This window comes from Homarus americanus, unplaced genomic scaffold (genome assembly GCF_018991925.1).
Source record: "Homarus americanus isolate GMGI-L3 unplaced genomic scaffold, GMGI_Hamer_2.0 scaffold40856, whole genome shotgun sequence".
Lineage (NCBI taxonomy): Eukaryota > Metazoa > Arthropoda > Malacostraca > Decapoda > Nephropidae > Homarus > Homarus americanus.
The window spans coordinates 4,649,922-4,664,695 of record NW_024734615.1 but is presented as its reverse complement, the minus strand read 5'-3'; the positions used below and the strand labels follow the sequence as shown (position 1 = coordinate 4,664,695).

At 36.3% G+C, this 14,774-nt stretch overlaps 1 protein-coding gene across 3 annotated transcripts in view; it reads right to left on the bottom strand.

Moving 5' to 3' along the window:
* LOC121870383 (poly(A) polymerase type 3-like) overlaps positions 1–14,774 on the bottom strand; it is a 63,941-nt gene that overhangs the window by 35,235 nt on the left and 13,932 nt on the right. For all 3 annotated transcript variants that reach the window (XM_042372198.1, XM_042372199.1, XM_042372200.1), the window contains exons 5-8: positions 14,114–14,369; positions 7,839–8,035; positions 7,289–7,509; positions 5,784–6,055 (exon numbers count right to left, since the gene is read on the bottom strand). In XM_042372198.1, the coding sequence (XP_042228132.1) occupies positions 5,784–6,055; positions 7,289–7,509; positions 7,839–8,035; positions 14,114–14,369 (946 nt within the window). The remainder of the gene's footprint in view (positions 1–5,783; positions 6,056–7,288; positions 7,510–7,838; positions 8,036–14,113; positions 14,370–14,774) is intronic.

Genomic DNA, 14,774 nt, shown 5'->3' with positions numbered 1-14,774 from the left:
CCCCATAATGTATTATTACACCTTTCTTTTCCACAATGTAAGCTGTCTCCCCCCCCCCTCAACTAAAGACACTTCCTACATTGCCCCTATACAACCTCCATACCACCGTCTTCACTTGTATCCTTCTCTCAAGTCTATTTCAGTGAACCTCTCTTCTCCCATTCCACAATATTAAGTCCTCTGCCATTCAAAACACCCCATACACTTCACTATTTCTTACCCCCCTTCAAGATGGTGACCCCAGATATGGCCTTCAGGTAACTCTTTTCTGTAGTTTGGATCTTTTAAGAGTATTCTGCTACACCCCATGTACATGTTTCACTGCCAAGGATTAAGATAGGAAGTCTTTACCAGTGGTGGGCACAGCTAAACGAAAAGTTAGCTTCGCTAACTGCTAACTAAAAAGTTAACTTCGCTAACACTAAATCGCTAATCAGCAAAAAAAAAATAGCGGAAGCTTACGCTAACCGCTAACTTTTATTATATGAATTTAGCTTCGTTTTCTGGGGGGGGCTCTAAAACCCTTAAAAACAGACCTAGAGAGCTGAAATTTCCATATGTTGTCTTGTAGCTTAGACATAGAGCTTTCAAAAACGGTCTAGCATGCCAAGATCAGATGATGATCAAGGTGTACACAAATAATTAAATGAGCAAATGAAATTACACATTAGTTTACATTCAAGTTTCAACATACACTTTATAATCTTTATTTACTGCACGAAAAGACAGAAAGTATTAAACGAATCCAAAAACTATAGTACTGTATAGCATAAGTAGCAAATAGCATCATGCCAAGATCAGATGATGATCAACTTATCAAGGTGTACACTGTACACAATTTCCCAAATAATTAATTTGCATTCTCATAAAACCTATCGGCCTTATTCATTATTCATGTAAATATGCAATACCAACCACATACACATTATACCAGTGCATTTTTATATAACTTATTGTTGGTCTTAGTCATTATACCAGTGCATTTTTATATAACTTATTGTTGGTCATTAGTCATGTAAATAAACAGAAAACTCTAAACTTTAATGAAAAGTAAGTTTTTAAAAAATTTTGTTTGGCAAAAACCTTGGATGACATCCTGTTATGAACTTATGCAGTACTTAGCATAACCAAATATATTGACACAAAAAATCCTAATTAAATTAACAAAAATGAGAAATGAAATTATACATTAGTTTACAATTACATTCTATGATTCTTTCAACATACACTGACAGTCTTTATTTACTGTAAAAAAGTATTAAACTTTAATAATCGAAAAATTCCAATCACTCCAGCTGTAGTGGCTGGGCCTTCTCCAAAGCCTCGATGTGATGCTGGTTGCCCTTCATAAACATCAGCTCTCAGAGTTGCCATCTGACAGGGTGGCTCTCTTGGCCTCAAGATATCTTTGCAGACGCTAACACGCAGTCAGCCAGCTGCGCTGACTGGCTGTTGGAAACATGCGTAACGGCATCACACGCTTACAACAGACAGGAACAAACATGTATAAATTTTGTTAGCGGACTTAAAGTTAACGGAAGTAAATTTAGCAGAAGCTAATTGGTCCGCTAATGGTTTCCAAAGTTAGTAAAAATGCTAATCCGCTAACGAGAAAGTTAGCTTCTAATTAGCGGTTAGCAGAACCATGCCCACCACTGGTCTTTACCTCCAACCTTACAGTACATGCCTTCTCTTGATGGTATCCTCCAACCACTCTTCAGTAATCCCAGATATGGTTCCCTTCCGAATTTCACTCTATCATTCTTACTTAGCTTTGCTCTCAAGGACTTGAAATATTAAACCTGCCCATGTATCAATTTCTTCATCATAATTACACATTTTAATGAGATGGATTTTTCTATTATGTAAGATTTACCAAAATCCACTTTGTTTAGAAGATGCAGAGCTGAGTGGAAATAGAAGCTCTTCCATTCTGTCCTGGGGGTCTCTGGTTCAAGCTTGGGCATCCCCCAGTCCACCCAGTTGTAAATGAGTGCCTAACTTCGCAGTCGGGGAAGTGAGGTGGTCGAGGACAGCACCAGCCGCACTGCCTCCTTAAATAACCAAATACTTAATATACATTGTGCTATATTCACACTCTCCCTAATAGGCTGCCTGACCTATAAAATTCACTTACACTTTTCCCTTTTCATTACACTTCTTCCTCTCAAAGACCATTACCTAACTCCTAAAATTTACCTTAAAATTTCTTGTCATAAGCCCTACAAGTTATTCACCACCTTTTGTAGCTAAACAAAAAGCAATGCATCAGTCCATCCATATATTTATGACACTCATGGGGACATCACACAATCTTGCCTCACTCCTACTTTCATATCAAATCTCTCATTTAGTCCTCAGTTAACTCTCAAACAAGACTGACTACTCTTGTGCAATGCTTTTACTGCATCAAGAAGCTTTCCTCCTACTTCTTATATGAGTAATATCTCCATTAGCCGGAATCCCTCAAACCCGGAACTCTCCAACAGCTGGAATTTAAATTTTCTCGGAAAATTATGAGAAAATGTTCCCGATACCAAGAGAATTCCGGGGATGGGGGATATTTTTCCGGGTTCTAGATATGATGTTATGGGCAATTTCTGGAACTTCTGAGAAAATTTTTCCGCCACTCACCCGGAAAATTCTGGGGACGAGGGATTTTTCCTTTGAAAGTCGTCTTGTTACCCAGAAATCTCTCATTCCCGGAAGTGCTCTGCACCAACTGTTGCAGCTAATGGAGATATCACTGTATCTTCATATTTTCCCATGTTTGCCTCATGATCCACCTTGTCATGTGTCCATAAATTTCTCATTTCTACCTTTTCCTGACTTTGCTAATAATTGACTGAGAAATATACAGTACACCTGAAACTGCAAACTTACTCCTTTTTTTCGAAACTATTCTACAGTTCTCAATTCAATATCCTAACACTTGTGTCATGAATTTTTATCCAAACTATGAGTACTGTATTTGGTAATGGAGGCTGCATCCAGTAATCTTTCAGCTATTTATACAATATATTATTGGACATAAGCTATGAACCCTTATCTGACAGAAAAGGATGATTCCCTACTCCTCCCCCCCCCCATATCCACAAAAATGGAAAGCAAGTAACATGAAATTTTCAATGAAGATGGCTGCCTTCCCTACAGCTAACAACTGATGATGGCTACCATTCCTATGTCTAACTTCTACTGATGATGGCCACTGTCCCTACAGCAAACTTCCTGGCCACCATCCCTACAGCTAACTTCACTGATAATGGCCACTGTTTCAAGGTTAAATATATCATATTGTAGGTTACAGAGGCAACAACATTACACTGGGTTTATATCACTAATTTACATTAACAAATAATATTCATACAACTCCAAATACATAAGAGGTGTCTCCTACCATTAAACTGTATACAAACTAATGAAGTGACATATATTCACTACAGCACTGCATAAATAACAATAGTAGGCTGGAATGAAATTTAATAGAAAATTATAATTTTCTCAATAGAGTACAGTAGAAAACAGTACAGCACAATACAGTAGAAAACAGTACACGACAATACAGTGCCCTACTTGTGGAAATAAGTACTCAAGATCAACACCACCTCCAAGACAACTGGGAACGGTAGATCTAGAATGTGTGTCATCCACAACTGGATTCCCTATACTGTACTGTACTGTACTGCTTATATCCACCCTTGTCTGACCTTCCTCCATCTGTATAAACAAGTAACTAATAATATGATAATAAAATCGTCAAAAAAAAAGTCCAGTGGTTTGCTTTTTGTAAGTTTCAAAATAATTCTTTACCATAAAAAAAAAAAATGCCTTAAACAAAACTTTCACAATGGTAAAACTTTTCAAGGATCCCATACATTTCATTCTCAAGTTCTGGCAATAACATCTAATTTACTTTTAATACAGCAATGGTGGTTTGAATACAGTAGAACGTGGATATAACGCGAGATACGTTCCAAGAGAGGTTGCTTTAAACCGAATTTGCACTAAATCGAAATGTTGTTTCAATGGAATAATTTAGTTTGGTACTTGAGAGAAACACAAAATACTCATAAATCAACACAGCTAAAATTATGGGACATGAAATGGTCTGTTTACTAGTAATCAGCTGATGGGAAGATGGGCGGGAGGGGGGAGGTGAGGTGATATGTTTGACAGTTGAAACCAAGGTCTAGTGCATATTTATTTGTCTGTCCTTAAGAGTGCCTTTAAGTTTTTCTCTTATAAAATGTAACTGAACTGACATGTTCTAATTAATTTTATTATAAAGGGCAAAAATTTTTATCTCTTGCGCAAAATATATGGCATTTATATTCAAATTATTTGCTGTCTTGCAAGGATTCTAACAATGCAAATTATATTCTCCTAACTTTAGTCTGTGATATTATATAAGAAAAACCGGAAACCTATAACCACTCAAACCTGGCTGGGAAGATTTTTTTTGGGGGGGGGGTGACAGTGACACGTTTGACAGTTGGGAGCCGAAGGTCTAGTGAAGTATTTATTTGTTTATTTATGTCCTTTAGATTGAGTTTTTGTTTTTTGTTTATAAAATGTCACAGAAGTAACCGGGGAGAATAAAATTTACATTGTTGGAATTCTTATAAGATAGTGATTAATTTGAATATAAGCATGCTATAGTTTGCATTAGACCAAAAAATTTAGTTTTAATTAGGAACTTATTACAAATGGCTAAAATATTTATCTTGTGAAAAATTTATGATGTTTATATTCAAATTATTCGCTGTCTTGCAAGGATTCTAGCAATGCAAATTATATTCTCCTAACTTTAGTCTGTGATATTATATAAGATAAAAACTTAAAAGCCTAAAACCACCAAACCCTGCACCAAACCCTGGCTGGGAAGATAGGGGAGAGGAGGGAGGAAGGGGAGGTGACATGTTTGACAGTTGCGCCAATGTCTAGTGAAGTATTTATTTGTTTATTTATGTCCTTTAGATTGAGTTTTTGTTTTTTGTTTTTAAAATGTCACAGAAGTGACCGGGGAGAATAAAATTTACATTGTTGGAATTCTTATAAGATAGTGATTAATTTGAATATGATCCTGCTATATTTTGCACTACACAAAATTGTTAGTAATCATTTAGTACATTATTTTGAGTACCTGTACAGTACAGCTTTGCCCTTAGGACAGTGTAGCATGCCCAGAGAATCATTAGGCACGAATTTTAAATATGATGTACCAGATTGACTCGCGCAAAATAGGAAAGATTCGCTTTAAATTAAAACATTGTCCTTAATTGTGGGTGTTGCTTTAAATCAATAATCTTAAATTGAATTGCTTTAAATCGACGTTCTACTGAATTTAATACTGTAGGTATTACCATGACCAACATAGTATCTTTAAATGTGTAGCACCTAAAAAATATATTATCCTATTCATTAAATACAAGAGACTTCTTCTTTACCTTCCTATTATCATATTCTTGCCTCCACTCTCAACAGGTTAATACACATTGTACATTATTTCCCCTTAACATTATAACTAAAGGGTATCTCTCTCTTTTAAAATGCTAAGGATCAAAAACAACACTACACAATTCTCCTGTAAGACTCAGCACTTTCTAATAACATAAATTTTATTCCATCTTCTTAAGTAACTTTACGCCACATATTCATATTGATTTACCATTTGTTTTTTCTATTTTACGCCAATTTAATATTAACACTTGTAGTCTGGTGGAGAATTTGAAGGAGTATACTGAAAACTTGTAGTCTTTTCAGAGAAATATAAATTCACTTACCTACTTCAACAAATTTATTGATGTCATTGGTGAGATCTATGTTTACATTTTCTGATCTGTTAAAGTCCACCCCTAAGAACCAAGAAGAGTGCGGCTTGTCCACGTAATCGCTATCCCGACAATTAAAAGTTGCAGGATTAATGTGAACTGTTTTTATGGCAGCGTTGTGTTCCAGGGTCGATATTAGATGTCTAATTTTTGACTCAACAAGGCCATACCATTCTAGGTGGTCTTCTGGTGATCGGGCAACTGCAATCACCACTAGGTAGTGTCTGTCAATGAAACAAACATGATCAAAATACTGTACAACATGTAAAGTAATTAACACCTGTAAACAATAATATTGAACAGTATTAACTAAACAAAGCAAATGCTGCTGGAATGTTATCATATTATAAAGTCAAAAACATCTACAGCCATCTGGTCAATCTTCAAGGGACTAACTCCTCAGTAGTAAATTCAACCATACTCAAATAAATTCAGAGAGGCAATAACTTACATAATTACTGAAGCTCAGTTTATTACATAAATTTCATTATTCAGTTTATTAAGATTAAGAATTTCAGAGGACATCCCTCCCCCAGATACACGCCACCTCTTACAATTGGTAATAATACAAACACTTGCACAAATACAAGCCTCAAGGCCCAAATAAGTATTAATGTTAAGGCAAGTTATTCCCAAATTGCATATACCTAAAAAGCAAAGGTTAAATGGAGTTAAAGTGTTGGACAATAAGATAAGAGAGAATTGCCAATTAGAAGAGCCATTACCCTTTCACTGTTTGTTAAATTTTCTCTTCTTTTCACTGTAGATCAGCCAATTATGGTCAATCAATTCTGAATATTTCACATCCACTAGAAAAAGAACTAAACAGGTTTCTACAGAGTGAATTACCAGCCAGGGAGTCCTGCCATACACCAATTCTTACTGCATATTCCTTGTCTGCTGGTCTAAGCTTATCAAGAGTCACAGGGGTGGAGGAGAGGAGTCCTCTGTAATATTCATATACCTGTACTTGTACTCTATCTGTTCTCTGTGTTTTATAGGTATCTTCAAATACTCGTTGTTATACCTATGTAGGCTACTAAACCAAGCAAAAATACAAAGAAATGGGTAAGAAAACAGAAAAATACTAGAAGAATCAGTTTACATTTCAAAGATACCTGCCAGTGCTGACATCCTCTTGATTCAATGACATATGCAATTTAAACATCTCACAGAAGCCTGATAACTAATAAACGATACAAAATTATTTAAAAACATTAAATCCAATTAGAAAAAAGTTTGTGAAGTTAATATTCCCTAACTAAACCACAAACTATTCAAATAGTTTGGTTATCTGATTTTATATTTCATAATTGCATTCAAGACTTCTAAAAATTTTCATGGCTGTAAGCAGGATAGTTTTGTTTATTCCTGCAAAATAAACTTGAGTGGGATGAAATACACACAAATGCACAGCCTGTACAGTATAAACAATGGGGGCATAAATAAAAACATACTTGTATTTAGTAAAGAAATTTGGTGGCTGGAAGAGTCTGTCCCATGTAGCCTTCCCAAGCATTATGTCTTCTGTTATCTGAAGCCCCATCTTAAACTCCTCGACCATGACTGCCCTAGTTGACTGAGAAGTGTTGAAGGTAGAGTTCTGCTGAGGGTATGCAGGTGTAATGATTGGCATCAAATGAAATCTGTCTTGAACATTCACTCGAGGATCCCAAACCTGAAATGAGTGAGATGTCTGTCAGTTCAGCCTGTCTGTCTTATTCTATTCCTTTCTTGACAGGTAGGGGCACCTTAAACAAAAATTACAGTATACTGTACTCCCTATAATCTGGTGTGCTCAAGGCCTAAGAGTGCTAAGTAGCTAGATATTTTTTTGACATAAAAAGAAAACTAATCATAGTCCACCATAGTAATAACAATGAACCAGTTTCCCATATAACCCACCACTTAACTTCCAACAGGTGCACAACTGTCTATAAGCCTTCATTACAATTTCAGTAACAGCCCCAAATTGTACATTTACATTAACACACAGAAACTACTAACCTTAAAACCAAGCTTGGCATCGTACGGTTGTTTGAGGTATACTGGTGCTGGCCACGTCCACTTTGAGAACACAAGGAAGAACTTTTCAACAAGCGTTGAGGCAGTGGCATTGGGATAGAGCTGACAAGTGCGTGCAACAAGCATAGCCCATGACACTCCACCAAGGTAGCCAAGAACATTACTGTATACACCATGACCTGTTAGAAAACATCTGTACAGTAATAACCATCTCAAAACTTCAACATCAAAATGATATTTAACCCCTTTACTCAGAGGGGCTGATATGGTCACCAAACACTATAGCATGGGTGAAGGTGTGTGTGTGTGTTCCCATCACTCAGATGGCAGCCCACCACCCACCATGTAATGGTCAGCCTCTTATCAATCAAGTAAACAGAACAGGCTGGCTGAATACTCACCCCAACGCAAAGAGGAAAAAAAATTCTGCCTAAATTTTTCCTACTGTTGTAGACATCAAAGAATGTGATGTTTGGTGTTAGAAGACCTACCAGGCAAGTCCCTCTGTACTGTACTCTAACTTCCCAGCCAAGACAAATAAGAGCTTCTCTGTTTATTCTAACTCTAAAAACTATTAAAATTCTCTTACAAGCTTTTACTTATTAACAAACCTATCAAATTTTTTTGCAATAAAGTATATGAATGTACAGGTATGGGACCATTTATCCTGCATGCTTAGGTACTGGGGGTAGCCGGATAGGTTTTTTTTTTCCGGAATTTGAAGCACCAGGCCAAAATTGTACAGTAACCCTCTGTAACTGGCTGTGTAGCCTCTGTTCAAATCACTAGATTCAACCCTGAAAGGAGCTTTAACTGTACACTGTAATATTAAACTTAAAACTGTACGCACATAAACAGTAATAATGAAAGCATAAAAAGAGCAAAAATAAAACAAATTAGCAACGCAACAGTGTCCTTAGCAGCGGTACTCTGCCATGGACCCTCCGACCTCCCACACTGACCACACAACTTCACAGATGTACGCCCATAGATGCGTAAGACTTTATACCTTATGATAATTATTTCTTTATCTTATTTTTGCACTTTTTTCTGTAGGATTTTGTGCATGTAACTGAGTAAAAATTAAGAGTTGAAAAATACTTTATACATTATGGTAATTCTTTTATTTTTTCACTTTCTGTATGGTACCGTATATCACGGCCTATAAGACGAAATTTGAACATTAAAAAAATCTGCCCAAAGTTAGGGGGTCGTCTAAACCACCAAGTTTAAAATTCTTACCTCTTAAATATTGTGGTTTAGTGTGTCAAGAGTGGTGATGAAAACATCGTAAGCCACTCACAAGGTCTTACCACTAATTATTTTATACTGAAACTTACGTTTGGCAAGCTGGATTCAAATTAAGATTACCGGGATATTAAAATAATAAAAATGTATTATAAACCTGTCTAACATACCGTAAAAGAGATTTATACCCCTGTAATAAACACAGCTATCATTACACACCCCCCCCCACGCCCCCCCCCCCCATTTGCCAGTGAGGAGACAAGGGAAAGTGACCACGAGGTTGGGCTATTTTTAGCCGTGGAGGTGGTCAGTAATGCATACCGGTATCGGTATATTTACTCATAATAATATTTATCTCCTATAAATAATTGATTTAGATTTTATTTTTTTACAAAGAATATTCAGTAAATGACCCTCTGAGTGCATTAATTCTTGAAACTATCGACGGTTAATTACAGACGCTCAAGTGACGTCACTAGTGTTTACACTACACCAGCTGGTAATATTTGATGCCATTACTTGAAGTGAATTGGCCTTATTTTAAGTAACTAACTTTATAGTTACAAAAATTAAAAAAAAAGATCAAAACTGAGAAATAATATACTGTATGTATGTTGTGTTGTCAAAGTAAGAGAAACAATTGAGACCCTGCAATTGTGTAAATGAGGCAGAAAGTCAGGTCAGCAACCTGGGACTTGGTCACAATTTTCGTGATGCCATATGGCAGCAGGGTCTACTATTAGACAACACATTATGCTTCCAATATCTTCCCAGGCAGTAGTACCTCCCTGTTTGGTAGCTGCCTACTACCTACACAATTTCTAGTAATATTAATTTGATACATGATAAATTAGACAAACTGAAAATAAACATCAAATTTAATTACCAACACGCTTCCCATTGGCAGCTGTAAGAGGGGGAGATGGGCTATTTTTATCCCGTCTTTGTGTCTGAAGTGGCCAGTAATACCATATATTTATTGATCATAATACGTTTCTCCTATAAATAATTAATTTAACATTTATTTTTTTACATAGAATATTCAATAAATGACTTTTAATTCTTTTAACTACCGACAGTGGTAAATTTAGCATGACAATGATGAAGAAGAAGGCAGGTCATCTGATTCGGAGTTTGATTCTTAATGATTACCATATATGTGTAAGGTGACCACGTCAGGTCATGTGTAAGGTGACCCCTTCTCTCATTTGCCTTGTCCAGTTGTTGAGTTATCACTCCATAAGCAATAGCACTCTCTCCGTGTGAACACTACGGTATATTAATACTGTATCCAGCTACCACAAAACCTCACCATGGCTCCAATTGTTAAACGCAGGAGATATGAAGCTTGTTTTAAGCTGAAAGTGATAGCATATGCCCAGTCACACAACAATTGTGCTGCTTCAAGAGAATACGGTGTAACTGAGAAGATGGTGCGGGATTGGAGATCAAAGGAACACTTACTACGAAGTATGCCCAGGAATAAATGTGCAATGAGAAGAGGCACTGCACACTGGCCGATTCTAGAGAAGCACGCAGTAGACATGGTCCATGAGCAGCGTCAAAATGGGTATATTGTATCAAGAAACATGATACGTATGTGGGCACTTAAGTGGGCTAAACAAAATCAAGAGCACAGCAAAGACTTCAAAGCCACGGCTTCATGGTGTAGCCGTTTTATGGAAAGAAGCAATCTGGTACTGAGGCAGAAGACAAAAATAGCACAAAAATTACCAGCAGATCTTAACTGTAAAATTGTTAATTTCCATCGCTACATAATACAACAACGTAAGAAACATTGTTATCCATTAAGCAACATCGGAAACATGGATGAAACACCTATGAACTTCGACATGGTCGGTAATCATACTGTCGATACAAAGGGTGCAAAAACAGTGTTAGTGAAAACAACAGGACACGAAAAGACACGGTTTACAGTAGTACTTTCATGCATGGCAGACGGAACCAAGTTGAACCCAATGCTAATTCTCAAGAGGAAAACAATGCCCAAAATCAAGTTCCCGGCTGGAGTTTTTGTTCACGTCAACGAGAAAGGGTGGATGGACGAACAAGGAATAAAGTTATGGATTGATCATATATGGTGTAGGCGACCTGGTGGCTTTCGAAAACAGCGTAGCCTGTTAGTATGGGATATGTTCGCGAGTCATTTAACAGAGGGAACAAAAACCAACATGGCGAGGAACAACAGTGACATTGCAGTTATTCCTGGTGGATTAACTTCAGTTTTACAACCACTTGATGTTTGTCTAAACAAACCATTCAAGGACCGCGTTCGTGAACAATGGAACAAATGGATGAACAGCGGCAAAAAGTCTTACACGAAAGGTGGGAATATGCGTGCTCCCGAACTGGATGTACTATGTGATTTTGTTATCAAGGCATGGAATGATATTAATGTGGAGACAGTTATCAAGTCTTTTAAAAAGTGCGGAATATCTAATTCAATGGATGGCATGGAGGATGACATGTTGTGGGAGGACGAGGATGAAACAGAAGCCGAAGCCACGTCATCTGATTTGGAATTTGATCCTTATGATGAAGCAGCCATAAATGTATCTCAGGATGTACTTGAAGAACTTATGATGTCAGATGTTGATGATGTGGATTTTGAAGGTTTTTAATACATGATGACGTCAGTAATAATCATGTGCTAATAACATTTTTAACTTGTCGGGTAATTTGCTTTTAAAATATTGTGACTTAGTAAATTAAATGTGTGCATGTGTATGTATGTATACATACAGTATATATAAATATGTTTGTGTAATAAATGTATGTAGTAAGTACGTAATATTTTTTCACTCAAATCCTAATGAAACACTACTGGAGAACATTCCTTTGTCGCAAAACAGTTTATAAATTAAAGAAAATAATTACAGTGTGTTTAATATATTACAGTATATTATAAATAAATAAATAAAACAAATAATTCGGTAAATCTATTTAAAGTAAATGGAAAATAAGCAAACGTTATTTACCAAGACCCTTCCGTCTGGCTCAGGGTGAGATGTAGGGGAGATAAAGAAGGCTATTTATAGCCCATCAGAAGTGACCAGTACCCTAATGCACCATAAATAATTCATTGAACATTCATTTTTTGTATATATATATATATATATATATATATATATATATATATATATATATATATATATATATATATATATATATATATATTTGTGTAATAAATGTATGTAGTAAGTACATACTGGTAACCTTTTTCACTCAAATCCTAATGAAACACCACAATTAGAATACGGTGGTTGCTGTTGAACTACATGTTGTATAAATAGTCGGAACACAGCCACACCACCGAGACGAGGGAACACTCCCACCACCGATCGTCTCGTGTGAAGCAAGCGTATAAATGAAAGAAAATACTTGCAGTGTGTTTAATATGTTACAGTATATTATAAATAAATAAATAAGTAAACAAATAAATCGGTAAATCCATTTCAAGTAAATGGAAAAATTTTACTCGATACCGACATTAGTTCCAGTTATCGGTAAATAGCAGACGCTTCAGTGACGTCACTAGTGTTTACACTACACCAGCGGGTATAATTTGATGACATTACTTGAAGTGAATTGGCCTTATTTTAAAAAATCAAGGATGGTTGGTAAAGGACTACTGAGTCCGTGGTTAAGTGTCACATTTGGGGTACTGGTCTTATACAGCAAATAGAGCTCAAAAGCTACTTTTTAAATGGAAAATTGGGGGGGGCGTCTTATGCACCCCGCCGCATATATAGGCCGTGATATCGGTATTTAGAGTGTGTACAGTATGTATCGTGTACAGAAAATGATTGATCGATTGATTGTGGTAATTACATCCCTGGTGACACAAAACCTAAGGTCATATGATGCCGATTTAAGCTAAAAACAAATAATGTAAGGCAAAAAACATAAATAGTAATTCGCATAGAACCTTCATAAAACCATTTAAACATTAATAGATAACACTCAAAGCTTGCGTAGAAGGCCGGCTTCCTCCACGTAGGAGAATTGCATATACAGTATCTACCCAAAATTACGAGTTGGAAAATAACCTTAACATAACATATAGCTTACAGGTGGGGAATGGTTGGAAATATTCCCGCTCGGCCTAAGAATTACTTTTGGCGCTCATTTTGAATGATTTGTTCCTGAACATAGCCAGTTTTTGGAGCATTACAGTTAATGGGATGCCGGATAAATGGTCCCATACCTGTAGTCATTCCTAAAGCAATGGGAATACAAAGGCACTGAAAAAGTAGGAAGTAATTTTTTTCCAAAACTTATAATTCTATGCAGCTATATTGTAGTGTATGCATTAGTTTTGAGACAGCAGTTATGGTCAAACACCTAAAAGGAAATTCTAGATATCAAGTAAAGTAGGACATAGTTATCCAATTGTCTTCTTAGAAAATGATGAGACTTGACAATCAATGAGGGAGATGCATCCCCCTTGCCAGGAAATAACATGTCAGTACCCTCTACATGCTGCATAACCCTCCTCACATGACCAACACACCAAAAGTGTTTCAGTTATGCTACAGAAATACAAAGTGGAGGGTCACATTTGCACTGAGCCAAAACAATGATGAGACACTTGATGATAGTGAATCAAAGCCAATTACAAAAAGAAAGGTGCAGTAACTGAGTGGATATAATGCCTGCCTCCTGTACACATACATGAAACATCTGGAACTACTTTACAGTGTCTAATCGGATCATCCTACTTTGACCCTGGTAAATGGACTACTGCTTAAATATGAACATGCATTTAATCTAATCAGTAATAAATGTTAAAATTGATAGAAGATAAAATAACAGAAATAATCTCAACTCATACGATCAATAGGACAGACAGACTAAAGAGGATTCCTTCCCTTTCTAAACCTTAACAATGCCAACACTAAGCATCATTACCTAAGAAGTTGTGTGATACTCTTACACTAAAAAAAAATAAAGTACAAAACTAAATGTTTGTACTATATAGTACTCACGTTTTGCCCATAACTTGATTGCCCGTAATGCTAACCGAAAACTCTCTCTATTTGGTACTTGACGAAGTATTTCATCTGTCACCCGGCAACCATTTAGACTTCTAACACACTTCTCATCCAGGTTTTTGAGAATGGTGTCATCTTTAAGGTCAACTGAGTCATGTACCTCCTTTAGTGCTAATCGAGCAAACAGCAAATCAATCTCAATACCTTCATATTTCATTTTGATAACAGGCACAAAAGCTTCTTCTACGGCCTGAAAGTAAAGAGATTTAAAATGTTAATCACAAAAGATCTTTACTAAGAAAGGCCTTACTAATGAAGAAACTTACCTAAATCAAACTGAGTTCAAACCAGTAACTTTTAAGTCAAGAGGTGAGAGCTGTGTCCATTCAGCCACAGCACTATGATGTTTCTCTACATCATCATTGCTTAAACTTTTCCCAACAATCTCACAGATTTTTCTTCAACCCTTTCTTTTCTCTGTTATCTCATGTCCTCCTCTGCTACTGTACATGTTTGAAAAAGATTTTTCTCCATGTTTCTCTCTTCTTTCCTCTGCCTCTTGACAATGAGAACCATACAAGAGAAAACAGAGTAAACTATTAAAATCATATGTGCTCTTGGCCATACGCTATGCAGTACAGTACCTTCTAGAGAC